This window comes from Hypanus sabinus, chromosome 27 (assembly GCF_030144855.1).
Source record: "Hypanus sabinus isolate sHypSab1 chromosome 27, sHypSab1.hap1, whole genome shotgun sequence".
Classification (NCBI taxonomy): Eukaryota; Metazoa; Chordata; class Chondrichthyes; order Myliobatiformes; family Dasyatidae; genus Hypanus; species Hypanus sabinus.
Genome location: NC_082732.1, coordinates 11,886,509 through 11,901,267, shown reverse-complemented (window position 1 = coordinate 11,901,267; position 14,759 = coordinate 11,886,509). Strand labels below are relative to the sequence as shown.

General features: G+C 38.9%; 1 protein-coding gene across 1 annotated transcript in view; it reads right to left on the bottom strand.

The window, feature by feature from the left end:
- The window catches only part of ajap1 (adherens junctions associated protein 1), a 394,581-nt gene that overhangs the window by 11,831 nt on the left and 367,991 nt on the right, over positions 1-14,759 (bottom strand). The window contains exon 6 of the mRNA XM_059951611.1: positions 1,494-1,620. Coding sequence (XP_059807594.1) covers positions 1,548-1,620 — 73 coding nt within the window. The 3' untranslated portion in view covers positions 1,494-1,547. The remainder of the gene's footprint in view (positions 1-1,493; positions 1,621-14,759) is intronic.

The window sequence follows — 14,759 nt, the reverse complement described above, 5'->3', positions numbered from 1 at the left end:
GACAAAATGGAATCAAATAATACATGGTGAAACATAAACAAGTTCCAAATAATAATTCCAATCTCTTCTCAATTTTTCATTATGTCAAGATCTTACGATCTACCAGTGAGATACATATATAATACAACTACATTTTATCTGTAGATTTTTCCCATTTATAATTTCATTCAGAAACAAATGTAAATGTTGTTGTCTTTTAGAAGATCAATAAACTTAGCATTCATATTTGAAAAAATTAGTCACTTTAGGATTTACCACTCTTACTAAACCATCTGAAATTCTGCCTTAATTTGGAGACATATTTCAGGTTAAGAATGATTTGGTAAGTAGGAAGGCAAAAAAGCTAATTTTTTCCCGTTACCTTCATTTCAAACAAGGCTAAAGATACAGTGAACTGTGCAATCTGCTGCCGAGTTGAAAAGACTTGGTATTAAGTTAATTCAAGCTTCATAATTATTAAATGTAGATACAAATCAGGTCATTTCTTTTGAAGCACATTTTCATGAAATTAGGTTCAAATTGAATGAATTCTGTGAAAATAATGTTTAAATGGCATCCCTTAGCCCCCAACAATTTTACATTTAAGTTCAAATATTTATTCATAACATTACTGAGAAAGATTCCTAAAGGACAGGAGAAAAAGAAAGAAATGAATCAAATAATGACTGATATTCTTGATATATGAATAGATCTTTTGAAACATGTTATTTCCTGAAAATGATATGACCAATCTTCTGTTTACCATTTGACTACAACACTACTTCAGAATGACTTCCATTGAACTAAGTTCAGGCTTAAATTTGAATTTAAGTTTCAAGACAGGTTTTTTATCTATTTACTTCCCTCTTAACATATGTAACATGATAACACACTAAGCCCTTGTGCTTCCTCAGGAGTATGAAGGACCACAATGTAGGCGTATTTTTTCATGACTGTGTTTGGAAAGTCTTCCTCATGAATACAATTTTTAAAAAACTGCATTACCTGATGGTGTGAAGTACTGGTGTAAACATAGCAGTATGGAATGGAACTTGATGTACCTCATGGGCCATTTATTTGGATTTGGCATTTTACCAGATTTTAAATAGGATTTAAACTTGTAGAACTATCTCATTGTTCCTTATAGCCAATGTCAATTATGCTAAACTTGACAAATGCCGACTGAAGACCAAATAAACTAAACCTCAAGAATTTGCAAATATTGAAGGGAGGTCCCAACAAATATAGACAGGATGTAACTATACCCAACAGTTAGAATTGGTGTCCATTGTGGAATAAAGTTGTTATTGGGGACAATGAAAACTACTTCCTCAAATGATGTAAGATGTCAATGGAAATGTCAACAATGTTGTTAGAATAACACTGAATGGAACTGAACCCAGTAGATGTCATTAACTGGATATTTGTCCTTTGATATGTGGTCTTGCCTCCTTGGACAATATTAACAATTAACTACAAGGAGTAGATGGTCTAAACTGGAGAGTCATACTTACCAAGAATTAGAAAGGTGACGTCTGCCCGCCCCAGGAGAAAGAGCCTTCGGCCAGTCAGCAGGAGATTTCAAACCATTTCTCCGATACGAAGGGCACTGGGATAAGCTGCCGTTCAGGTGGGGGTGTTCTGCAGTGAGCAGAGAAATGGGCTTGCACGTGCTTGCACGTAATACACATCAAGCAGGCCTAGTCAGGCCTGCTACAAGCTAAGCTTGAAAGAAAAAGTCTGTGTAAAGTGGCACTTTATCAAATTATTAGAACATCGACCTCTAACTTAAATGAAAAAGAATATTTTAGGCATTTTAAACTCACTGTTATTTTGATCGAGATCCCCAAAGTTTGGCACATTAACAACTACAGTTACAAATGAAAGAAAAATTAAGTCCTTTTTTATATAATCAGTTCATGGAATTGATTAAAAATTGATAGGCTGACACCCTTAATAACAACAAATATCAAACATTAATTACTCAGTTAAACTTGGGTGAGTTTTTTCCTTAAAACCTTCAAACACATTTAATCAATGATTAAGTTTGCATCAACGCAGGTTAGAACGTTTGTATATTGCGGGTAAACTAGAGTAGGTTAATGCTTTATTCACTAATTATTTAAAACTAGGCACATTATCTGTTTGGTTCTGCATTCTTCCCTTGGATGACTGGGCTAACTAAAGCTAGCTATACAGCAGTGGTTTGACTTCTCTTCACCACTACATGTAAGGCTGCCCTAAGTGAGAGCCCAGGAAGAAGAGCTTGGCATCCAGCATATTGACAGTATCTCACATATAATGCTAGATAACATATTTTTCACTATATATAAAGGACATAACTCCCAAAAGAGGTAGCTATATTTTTTAAAAGCAGATATTCTAATTCTCAAGTGTGTTAATTGCAACTAGTTCACAAACTTCATATGCAAGAAGCAGGTTATCTAGTTATAGTAGTTGTATATTAGTCATAGAAAATAAAAGTTTAAATGTCTTGCCAACATCAGCAGTTTGTCAAGGATGGCTGCAGTTCTAAACACTGACTGGAAGTATCTATCAAAGGATACTCCTGAAACATGAGCGCTTCCAGGATAAGACCCAAATACACAAATGTTACTCTTTCTTCACCTTTAATGACTACTTGGGCCACTATTGAAAATCAGGTGGTTGCATAGTTTTTCTCTCACCGAGGCCCAGCTTTTCCCCACTCCACTCCTGAAGGCATTGACACTGGGGCATTTGATCAAGTGATCTTTGTTCATCTATCAGCCAAGTCTGATCCTAATGTGTCCACATTAATAAGGTCAGTGAAATAACCATTATAAAAGTGTGAGTAATGTTTCCCATCTCTTTCCTTGCAATTAACCCATCCCCCAACTTTATAGTTTCTGAATATGTTTCCTAGCTGAGATAATCTGCTCAATGCTTATGAGATTGGGAATTCTTGCTGTGTCCACCTCAGGGATTCTGAATGTCTGGAAATGCTTAACTATTTTAGAAACATAGAAACATAGAAAATAGGTGCAGGAGTAGGCCATTCGGCCCTTCGAGCCTGCACCGCCATTCGGTATGATCATGGCTGATCATCCAACTCAGAACCCTGTACCTGCTTTCTCTCCATACCCCTGATCCCTTTAGCCACAAGGGCCATATCTAACTTCCTCTTAAATATAGCCAATGAACCGGCCTCAACTGTTTCTTGTGGCAGAGAATTCCACAGATTCACCACTCTCTGTGTGAAGAAGTTTTTCCTCATCTCGGTCCTAAAATGCTTCCCGTTTATCCTTAAACTGTGACCCCTCGTTCTGGACTTCCCCAACATCGGAAACAATCTTCCTGCATCTAGCCTGTGCAATCCCTTTAGAATTTTATACGTTTCAATAAGATCCCCCCTCAATCTTCTAAATTCTGGTGAGTATAAGCCTAGTCGATCCAATCTTTCTTCATATGAAAGTCCTGCCATCCCAGGAATCAATCTGGTGAACCTTCTCTGTACTCCCTCTATGGCAAGAATGTCTTTCCTCAGATTAGGGGACCAAAACTGCACGCAATATTCTAGGTGCAGTCTCACCAAAGCCTTGTACAACTGCAGTAGAACCTCCCTGCTCCTGTACTCAAATCCTTTTGCTATGAATGCCAACATACCATTTGCCTTTTTCACCGCCTGCTGTACCTGCATGCCTACCTTCAATGATTGGTGTACAATGACAAATATTTTGATGTACTTTAAATTATATAACAGTGAAATATTGACTTAACATCATCATAAACAGATCAGAGTTGAGCTCATGACAAAACATAATAGGTTATCAGATCTATTTAATTATGGAAGCTTGATATTTTTCTTTGGCATAAATTATTTTATATTTTCAATTCTATTCAGGTTTTCCTTTGAATTTGGCCCCTGTTGGCAACGTATTGAAAAGGCATAATGGCCTGTCCAAGTTAAATAGCCAACTGGGAGATAAAACCAATGTTGAATACAAAACAAGATATTATAAGAACAAGATAACAAATATAAATGATGAATATGTACTGAAACATTAAAGGTTAGGAGTCTGCTGAGGAACAAAAACTGTGGTGATTGGTTGGTCATGAAAACAGTAATGTCATTCTAAACTAAAGGAATTCTCTACTCATCCAAATAAGGTTGAATCTATTAAATTGATCTCTCCAATGAGATGAACAAAAAGGTTAATGGAAAGGAAAATCATAGTTAACTGTGGAAGGAATGGGCAAGTGAATTTAGAAGGAAAAAAAAAGATATATATAATCTGTACAAGTGCAGCCAGTGACAGGTTTATGGATTTTATGATATTTTAATTTTATATTTTATTTTACATGTGAATATATAGTAACATTTTATACACATAAATTAAACATACATATAATTTGTGTGCATACTTTTTATTAATATATTATACAGATACTAATATATAAAATTATTTAATAAATACAATTTATAAATCTGTCACTTGGTTCTGTGTACAGACTAACTGAGGAAAAGGTATTAATCTAGTTAATGTCCAAATAAAAAAGTTGAATGACAGGTATAATAACACTAGTAATAAGTTCAAGGAAGGTATTATCTTACACAGATTTTAAATCCTGACGTTGTCAGGAAGATACAGCCCCTACAAGCTCCCTGGTCCATATTTATAACTTTGTGATTGTTTTCACAGACCAGAAGGAATATTTTTTCATCTTTTACCTCGGTTTTCATCAGTTACCCCAATCTTAGTAATCTGACGTTAAGGATGGAAGATATAATTCCTTCGTAGCAGGGTTACATTAACATCAGCCTCATAACAAGATGGTCATGCCATAGAATTTGAAAGGACCCCAGGAGCAATCATATACTTAATGTTCTGTGAGGATTTAAATGCAGTTCTGGATAAAGACATCTTCAAATTTGAAGGCTCTGAATATAATGTCTATAGATTGAGTTGAATTGAGAAATGCTGACAGGACGTGGGCAAGACATAGTTGTGGACAGAGACAGACACCAGTGGTGTACCACATAGATGAGTTTTCCAGATATTATTTAATCAAATTGCTATGGTTATTCAATCAATTTGTTTTGCCTCCCCCAGGATGTTGAATCATGGTGTCATAGAGTCTTACAGCAAGGAAGCAGTCTCCTTAGCAATTCTTTCTTGGATACCAAGGTCAAGAAAACACACCAGAGCACCTGCTTCCTCAGAAGGCTAAATATATCCATCAGGCTAATGTGATTCTCACCGATGTGAGGTACCTGAGAAAGCATCTGATCACAGCATGAGATATGAACTACTTTGCCCAGGTCTACAAGAATTTGCGGAGTTGTGGACAAGCCCGGTTCATCACAAGCACTAGCCTGCCTTTCTGTGCTTCTGCCTACGCTTCCTATAGCCTCAGAAAAGACACTTCCTGCCCCAGTCATTTTCTCTCCTCCACCACCCATTGGGCAGAAGATAGAGAAGCTTGAGAACATGTACTGCCAAGCTCAAGGACAGCTTCTACCATGCTCCTATAAGAATCTTGTATTGACATTTTTTATGATAACGATGAATTCTTATTTCTCTATCTCATCATGGCCCGTGCACTTAGTAACTGCACATCTCTTCCTCTATAACTGTCACACCATCTTCTGCCTTCTGCTTTTATTCTCCCTTTCCATGACCTTGATGTACTTACAATTTGGAACAATCTGGCTGGATGGTAGGCAAATAAAACTATTCACTCCATTTCAATACATGACATTAATAAACCAATTAACAATTCATCCTACAATAATCTCATTTTTAATTCTCCCTACATACTCAAACTGTATCACTCTATACCAGAATCACTGCACTGTGACTCAATTAATATACTAACCCACATGTCTTTGGGATATGTGAGAAAACTGAAACTCATAGAAAAATCCCAAGCACCCGGTGTGGGAATTGAACTTGCATCTCTGGTACTGTAAGATATTGGCTCTTCTAGCTGTTTAAAGTGATGTGGAAGGTATATAACTCACAAGGCATCACAATTTAGTGGGCAGTTGTGTGAGACTCTGTACTTGCCATTTTCCCTTAGTTTTCACAAATGCAACTGCAAATTATTTAGTTGATATTAAAAATAAGACAAAAGTAAACATATATTGGAAATGTTATTAATCAGGCATTTCATTTACAATCCCACATAAGCTTTCATTGGGAAAAGAAGGGAGATAAGTAATGAGAAGAGTGAACAAACAGAAATTAATTCAAGTCTAAAGGGATACGTTCTGCTCTATGCAAAGCTTTGTGGGGGTAAATTTGGAAAAGCTATTCCACTGATCAGTGAATCAGTAAAATATCCAGATTATTATCAAAAGAATGCCCAGAAAAATCTGACAACTGTCAGGTTTTGAACTAACCCAAATGCGGAAGCAAGAACCAATGCAGATTTAAAAAAAAATTGAACAGGAAAATAAAATAAAAAGCATGAACAAAACAAAGGAAGGAGACTTGGCTAGAATTTATGGTACACGTATCAGAGTAAACCAGTGGAGAATCAGACAGCAATGGCCACTGGCCAGAGTTTTCATCCATCCTGTGGAGGGAAGTAATGGGGCCCAGCATTTGGAGCTGAGAGTGCAGAACACTGGGGGAAATCATGGGGATGAGTAGCTGGGAAAATGGAAGGAATAGGAGGATGGGAAGTTTGGGAAAGTCAGGAGAATGGGTGACAGGCAGTGATAGCACCATTGGCTAAGTGGGAACGCAGGAAAATTGGAGGAGTCGGTTGCATTGAAGAGGAGAAAAATTGGGGATGTGGGGGGGAAAGAACTGGAATATTGGTTGGTTAAGGGAATGGGGGGCTCGGAACATTAGGGGAATTGGGTGAATAGGAGGCCAGGAATGTTTGGAGGAACTTGAGGACAGGCACATCTGCAGAATAGGTTGGGATTGAACTCCTTTTGGCAGGGAGGGAGGGGAATGGAGTTGTGGAGACAAGAATTGCGACTGTAGAGTGGCTGGGGAAAGAGTGTGAATATCATGGATTGATGGGCTGGGAGTCATTTCAATGCAGGGACAGGAGCCAATCTGATAATAAATCTAAGCCTTGCAGGATACCCCCTTCACAACAGCTGTATGAAAAACAATTTGTTCCCAGGAGATTCCAATGATAATGTCTATTAGATGTTGAGTTGAAAAGTTGAAGTGGAAGAGGTAAAGGGCTGAAGAAGAAGAATTTGATAGGTCTATGGAAGAAAAGGAAGGAGAAGGGGAACTATAGAGAGGAAATAGGCAAGTGTGACGAAAGAAGTGGGAGAGGATAAAAAGAATGTGGAATGGAAAAAACTGTTTATGCCATTAGATGCAGGCTGACTATGTGGTGCTGTTCATCCAACTTTAATTTGGCCTCTCCGCTTCCTAGGTATATCACACTACCGACTCCCTTGTCCCTTCCCACTGATCTCCCTCCCAGCATTTATCCTTGCAAGTGCTACACCTGTCGTTACACAACATCCCCCCCCCCCCCCCACCACCATTCAGGAACTGAAACAGTCCTTCAAGGTCTGACGATACTTCACCTGCAAGTCTGTTGGGTTCATCTATTGTATGTGGAGTGATTGGTGTGGCCTCAACATCAGCGAGACCCAGCGTAGATTTGGGGACCACTTTGTTGAACGTCTTCACTGTGTCTGCCACAAAGGGCAGGATCTCCGAATGGCTACCCATTTCAACTACCCGTTGCTATTCTAACATGTCTACCCAAGGCTTCCTCTATGCTACAATGAGGCCAAACTCTGGTTGAAGGAGCAACACCTCATATGCCACATGGGTCAACTCTAACTTGACAGCATGAACATTGAGTTCTCCCTCCACAACTCTTTCTCTCTTTTTTCCATTCTCCACTCTAGGTATCCTCATGCCTCTTCTCTTTTTCTCACCTGCCTATCACCTCTCTTTGATACCCCTCCTCCTTTCTTTCTTCTATGGTCCAACTGTCCTTTCCAATTAGACACCTTCTTATTCAGTCCTTTACATTTTTCTCCTATCCTTTACCAGCTTCTTACTACATCCACCCTCTCCCACTAACTCTCACCTTCCCTTCACTCAGTCTCACCTATCACTTGCTAGCTAACACTTATTAGTCTCGCTTCTACCCCTTTCCTTCCCTGTCCTAATGAAGGGTCTCAGCCCAAAATGTTGATTGTTTATTCCCCTCCATGGATGTTACCTGCTGACTTCCTACAGCATTGTGTGTGTGTGTGTGTGTGTGTGTGTGTGTGTGTGTGTGTGTGTGTGTATGTGTGTTGCTCAAGGTTTACAGCATCTGTCGAATCTCATGTTTCTGATTTGCTTGTTCAGCCACACTTATGGGCCAGGTATAGCTATTATGGTAGTCTAGGGGAGACATGGCAATCCAATGCAAGCAGACAGGTTTCATAAACAGCAATGTGAGGATGACTTGATAATCGTTTTTTTGTTGAAGGAAATGTTTTGACTGCAGGGTACAAAGATGTCTCCTGCTGTTTCTTCAAACAGAGGCATTAGCTTCTTCTGTCTACCTGAAAGGACAGACCGTCTTCAATTTAATACAGCAATCAACAAAGTTTAAGAAATCTTTGTGTGCATTTAACTGAAGTGTAATTATAAGCTATCAATCAAACACAACTAGTTATAAAATAAAGTCACAACATATGACAAAAGGGCTCAGGTGAATGGGAATATGATATAACAATTTTTTGTGACTTGAACTCAACTAGATGGAATCAACCTTTTTCTCATTGGAAAACATAATTCACTTACCTATTAATTTTAAAATCAACCTTTTCTCATTGGAAAATATAATTCATTTACCCATTGATTTTAAAATCAACTTTTACCCCTGTGAGTGGTAAATCGTAAGGAAAGATTATTCCCCAAACAAATATATAATTATCTGTTAACCTGGGTACATTTAATACAAGTGTTCCTCCCTCTCAAACACAGTTAATATATCAGAAGTGCACATTGATACCTTCATAGATGGCACATTCACTAATGGTATGTTGCAACACTTTACCAGTGACCTCACTCATCAGGGGCTGGCACCTAACTGGCATAACTTTCAACTGACATTAAAAATAATAAAAGTCTTGACAATTCTGATAGATGTGCCCTCACTGTCCATTTTGATATATCTATTTGGAAGTTATTACTTGTTCTTGGACAGAAGATTGCTGTTCCACTTCTCTCCTGCAGAGATATTGATTTTAAATCAAAGCTTAAAGCTGTATTCACATTATTCTTGAGGTCCAGAATGCCTTCACTGATTCTGTAGGTGTTTCTTCCCACCCTATGGAGCTGCCTGCAACTTAATGCCGTGCTTCTGAGAGTGGCAGAGATGGAAATTCACTATCTATGATGTTCCTGTTTCCTATGTGTGATCCCCTTGGAAGGAAGTGGGGGGAATAGTGTGGTAGGATTGAATGACCATGAATTTAAAACTTTGAGTGATTGCACCATTGTATGTTTTAAAATCATGGCTATTTGGTCATGTCGTGGTGAACCATCAAACACCTATCAGAGGACATTCACTTTGTCCCTGATGACTCATACCAATCTTTCCAGATGCAATATAGAAACTTTCTCTAAAGGCATCAAAGATTGGTATAGCAACCACTTTGCTCAAGAAACTGCAGAGAGTAGTGAACTCAGACCATACAAACTTCCTGCTCTACTTCCCTGCTACCTCATGAAAGCAGCCAACAAGTTCAACAACAAGTTCCACCACAGTCGTTCTTTCTTCTCCCCTCTCCTATTATGCAGAGGATACAAAAACTTAAAATCACATATCACCAAGGTCAAGGACAGCATCTGCCTGACTGTTATTAGACACTTGAAAGCTAAAAGTGAATTCTTGATCTCCCAACTTACGTCATTACAGCCCTTGCCCTTTATTTGGTTATTTGCACTGCTCATTCTCTGTGTTACAACATTGGAGCCTCTTGACTATGTCTGCATGCTTTTATTCATTGAATTGCTGCTATGTGATCAGCCAAATATATATTTGCAGTAACAAGCAAGTATACAGGTGTACCTAATAAAGTGACCACTGAATGGACTCCTCCAGATACTGCTTAAATATTGTGAACATCTTTGCCTCTACCACAGACTCAGGCAGCATGTTTCTGATTGCAACTACCTGAGAAGTAAAACTTTTCTTCTCAATTTCCCAAGTCAAGAGTATAATTGAGTAGCTGAGGTAAAGGAATGAAGAGGGGACTATCAGCCTAGTTTATAAACACTACCTACAATTTTGTTTGACAAAAATTATCATTATCAAGCGTATAAATGGTTGGAATCTTCACTCTGAAGAGAGCTTAGAAACATTATAAAATGGATCGGAGATCTAAGGAGAACCTAATGGAACAAATGGCTATTATGGGAGCTATGAATAGGAATGAGTTTTGATACACAGTATATATTCATCAATTTCACAGCAGATGCTAGTGTTCACTTAGCAGATATAACTTGTAAATTCAGAATTCCAGTGATGTTCCCATTCTAAGCAATAAGGTGCTTGAGGATTTTGTCTCATCTGGATTTTAATTGATAGACACAAAATGTTAATTAGTTTGCTTAAGCAAGCTTTGTATAGGAGTGAGTTTCAGTGCAGGAACTGTAAAAATGGCAATTAAAGATTCCACTGCATGCTCTGGACTATATAATTCATCTAAAAGCATAGTACACTTTTCAAAGTTATGGGGCAACGGAGAATCTGTTGTAAGAACTTAGTGGGATCAAGGAATTGTCAATGTTTTGGATTGAAACTCTCCATCAGGACTCTGTAACACTGGCAAATCCTTTCACTCACCCATTCCCCCCAATCTCACTGATGCTTGATCTGTTAGGTTACTGTAGTCTCTGGCGTCTCCTTTCCAAGTTGATGTTTGGTTCACTGCATATACAACAGTAGATTGTAACAAATGGAAATGCACACACCAGCTAATGAAAAAACCTGTCTCAGTCAGATACATAATCCATTCACTGCAGAAGCATACTGCTCTCTCTAATATTGTCAATGTAAGACTGAATATGCAAATTATTGCAAAGTCTCAAAGTCCCGGTATTGCAAGCAATAGTCTGTTACTTCAGTTTGGACCTGGAGACAATTCAATGTAGCAGAACCGAGATGAAGCGAGGCAGTGGGCCCATCATCAAGAGCGAGGAGGATCAGAGGTTCGATCGATTTAAGTGCTGGGCTGAATCAGAAAGGACGGGTGCAGGCCGAATGAGGGCGGCAGGATCCAGGCCCCAGAATGGATCAAGGTGACTGAACCCAATGTTTGGGCGGCAATTTAAGCACCGTGCTGAATCAGAAAGGTTGGGTACTGGCTGAATCAAGGTGGTGGGGTCCAGGTCCCAGTGTGTATCAAGGCGAGTAAATGGCAAGTTTGGACGATGATTTTGGCACCAGGTCAGACTGAAAATGGGGGCCTGAGCTAGTTCAACACATTGGTCCAAGACATTTACTCAGTTCTACACTGAACTAATGATCTGTGGTCAGACTCAGTTGAATACTATTTGCTTGTGTTTACTATTTGCATAATTTGTTTTTTTTCCTACACATTGGGTGTTGGGTGGGCTTTTTTAATTAATTATTTTCGGTTCCTTTGTTTCGTGGCCACCTTTCAGGAGACAGAAGGCTCAAAAATTCACAGTCTCAATTTACTTGAAAAGCTGAATGTGTTTTTTTACTAAAATATCCTTCCCATATAACTTCACTCAAATATAACAAACATCTCCTATGCAATGCTAGTTTTGCATGCATTTTAAAGCTGAGGAAAAAATTTAGCCAATATTTTTTTAAGTTCAGTTTTGTGTTAAAAATGTTTTTTTGGTGGTGTTAGTGTTATATTTTTATGAAATGAGAAGCTCCTTAAACTATAATGGGAGTTTGAGCAGGAGCAACTTTATTTCTGCTAATTTATCAATCAATTTATATTTACCAGCAAAAGCTAACCTTTCCTGAAATTGTCAAATCACCAGATGACTCATAGATGGTGAACTTATAGATGACTCATATCGACGGCCAACTGAGGAAAAGACTGGTGTGTCTGATAAATGGCTCAGCACAAAATATGAAGATATATGTCTTCATGTTATTCTAAAAGGGTTTAAATAAATCTCCTCCTTTAATCTAGAATTATGTTTTTAAGTTTAATGGCCATGAAACAGCAAAAACTGGATGGAAGCTCAACAGGTTTGTAGATTGACAGTTCTGCTGCTGGATTCTCAATGTCCAGTCTATCCACAGGCTGTTATGTATCACCTCAGCATTGTCCAAGATAAACCGTGAAATTGGGGAATTAAGGGTAATATTTATGAAGCTAAACAGGGTTGGTATATCAAGGTTGAATGCCGTAAGATTAATACATATGTGACAAATATAACCTCCACACCTCACCATAGAATGGTAGAGTACCATAAAATTGTAGGTGACAAAAGCAGAATATAGTTCGGGGTGTTATGTCCGCAGCCCCCTCCTTTGTGAGAATTGCAAGAGCACTAGTTGAGGGGGGGTCAGTAGACCCCGGAAGTGGGAGAGAGAGATGTGCCGAATACCTCGTTCCACCGCGATGCAAAATAAGGCAACATTGACCATTGTCTCATGGAGACCACATGTAAAGCCCTCGGGCAAAGCGGACTGGTTGAGAGAAAGATTGCATCATTCCAACCTGATTGACATCTGAGACCCCGAGAGGAAGTATAAAGGAGGGTCTGGGGGGAACAACCCCTTCAGACGCACCAGAAGACACACTAGCGATCCCGTAGTAGCGGGAAGCCATTTTGAAGGAAGCCACGTGCGTTAGATTCCGTGCCGGGAGTCTGTGGCTGGAATCATGGAAAACCGCTTTTAGCTAACAACGGGGAAGCCCGCTCCCCTGATTCAACGGATTTGCTTCATAAAGACCCGGGCAAGTTTTCTTTTCTCACCTCTCTCTCGCTCCAACAAGTGAAAACCCAGTGCCCCCCCCCCCCACCGAAAGCCAGAAGCCTGCAGGAATTTGAGTGACTTTTATATTTCCATCGGACACTATATTATAGTGTCAACTGATCGACCTAGACAACCGATCAAGCTGTTTCTTATTGATGGTTATTATTAGACCTGCGCTTTTAGATTAAGTAGTGACTACGTATATTATCTGAATGTTTGTATTAATCTTATGTTTGTGCCCCTTTCATAAATAAAGACTTTTAAAAATAGTACCATCAGACTTCAACGGACCTTTCTATCTTTGCTGGTAAGTGATCGAGTTACAGGATTTCGTAACAGTGGTATAACCCATATATACTGTTCCGGTCAAATTTGACCCATTTTGACATTTGATAGTAGTAAAAACACCCTAAATGACATTGCTTTTAGCTAAAATTTGATGACTTTTCCAAAAGTGACCCAAAATGCACAAAAATTAAAATATTTAAAGGTTTTATACTTTTGTACAGATGCTACAAATTTTTTGTACATTGAGGCTGTTCCGGGTCAAATTTGACCCATATCTATTGAAATTGATTTCAGATTTTAGATTAATTAAGGATTAATCACCCATTTATTAATGTCAGATTGGCTATTTATACATTCTTAATAGATCTGTGGTACAAAATTTGGTATAGACACTTGTTATGAGGGGATGCTTGGGCCCGGTCAAAATTGACCCGGACCATACTGTGAAGGTATAGAGTATGAACAGGTTGCCTGGGATAAAAGTAGAAAGAGCAGGAATGGAGTGGAATAAATAAAAATGAGAGCACTTGTAACAGAGAATGGTTAGTAAGTGGACATATAGAATCTATTTAGAAGAGGGGTAGACATTATCTGTCTGATCAACAGATGTGCAGGTGTTGTTCTGTAAGTTTGTGGCATGTGGAACAGACTGTATGCTGTATACATTCTGTATTGTGAAGTAAGGGTAGAGTGTACTTGGGGATTTCCCAGCTGTATCTCTCACCCTTACTTTTAGTAGTATTGGTGGCATGGTCGTAAAAAATGGCGAATAGCTTATTTCTTTAGACCCAGTCACTCCATTTAGGACTTGAGATGCTTTAGTGGAAGCTTCCACCACCAAACTCCTAGCCCATTCACCATCCCACCGCATGCACTCCATCACTAGCGGAGATCATTCTAAATGGATGCACCACTATCGGCCAGGGGGTGGATTGGGGCACAGGTGGCTACTGCACAGACATGAAGCCAAGGACACCAGGGGGTTGCATAAATTTATATATAGTTACTGTAATTCAAAATTTTATTATGATGTATTGCATTGTACTTCTGCTCCAAAAACAACAGATTTCATGGCATGTGCCAGTGATATTAAACCTGATTCTGATCACATAAAGAATGCCATCTAAAAAATACACTTAATTAGACCACTCCTACAACATCAGAACAATGATGAGGGAATACCACATACTGTGGAACCAGCACCATTGACACCTTCCTCTCCGGATACGCACCATTCCGACTCAAAAGTGTATTGTTCGTCCTCGAGCACTGGCCTTTACCAAAAACATTGTACAAGTAGGTTTACTGCAGCAGATACAGACGCTCAGGGAGGCATTTAGCAACTACCTACCCTCTGATGGGTAATTCGGGTACAGCCACATATACTCGCCTTAGCAGCAATGCTATCGTGCCATAATACGCTGCGCTATATCTGAGATATTGGATAAAATGAAGACGATACATTTAATCCGCATGAGTTTAAGGTGTATCTTAAAAGAAGGAAGATAAATAAGGAATTGGAGGGTTTTAGGAAGTGAGCACCAGAACTT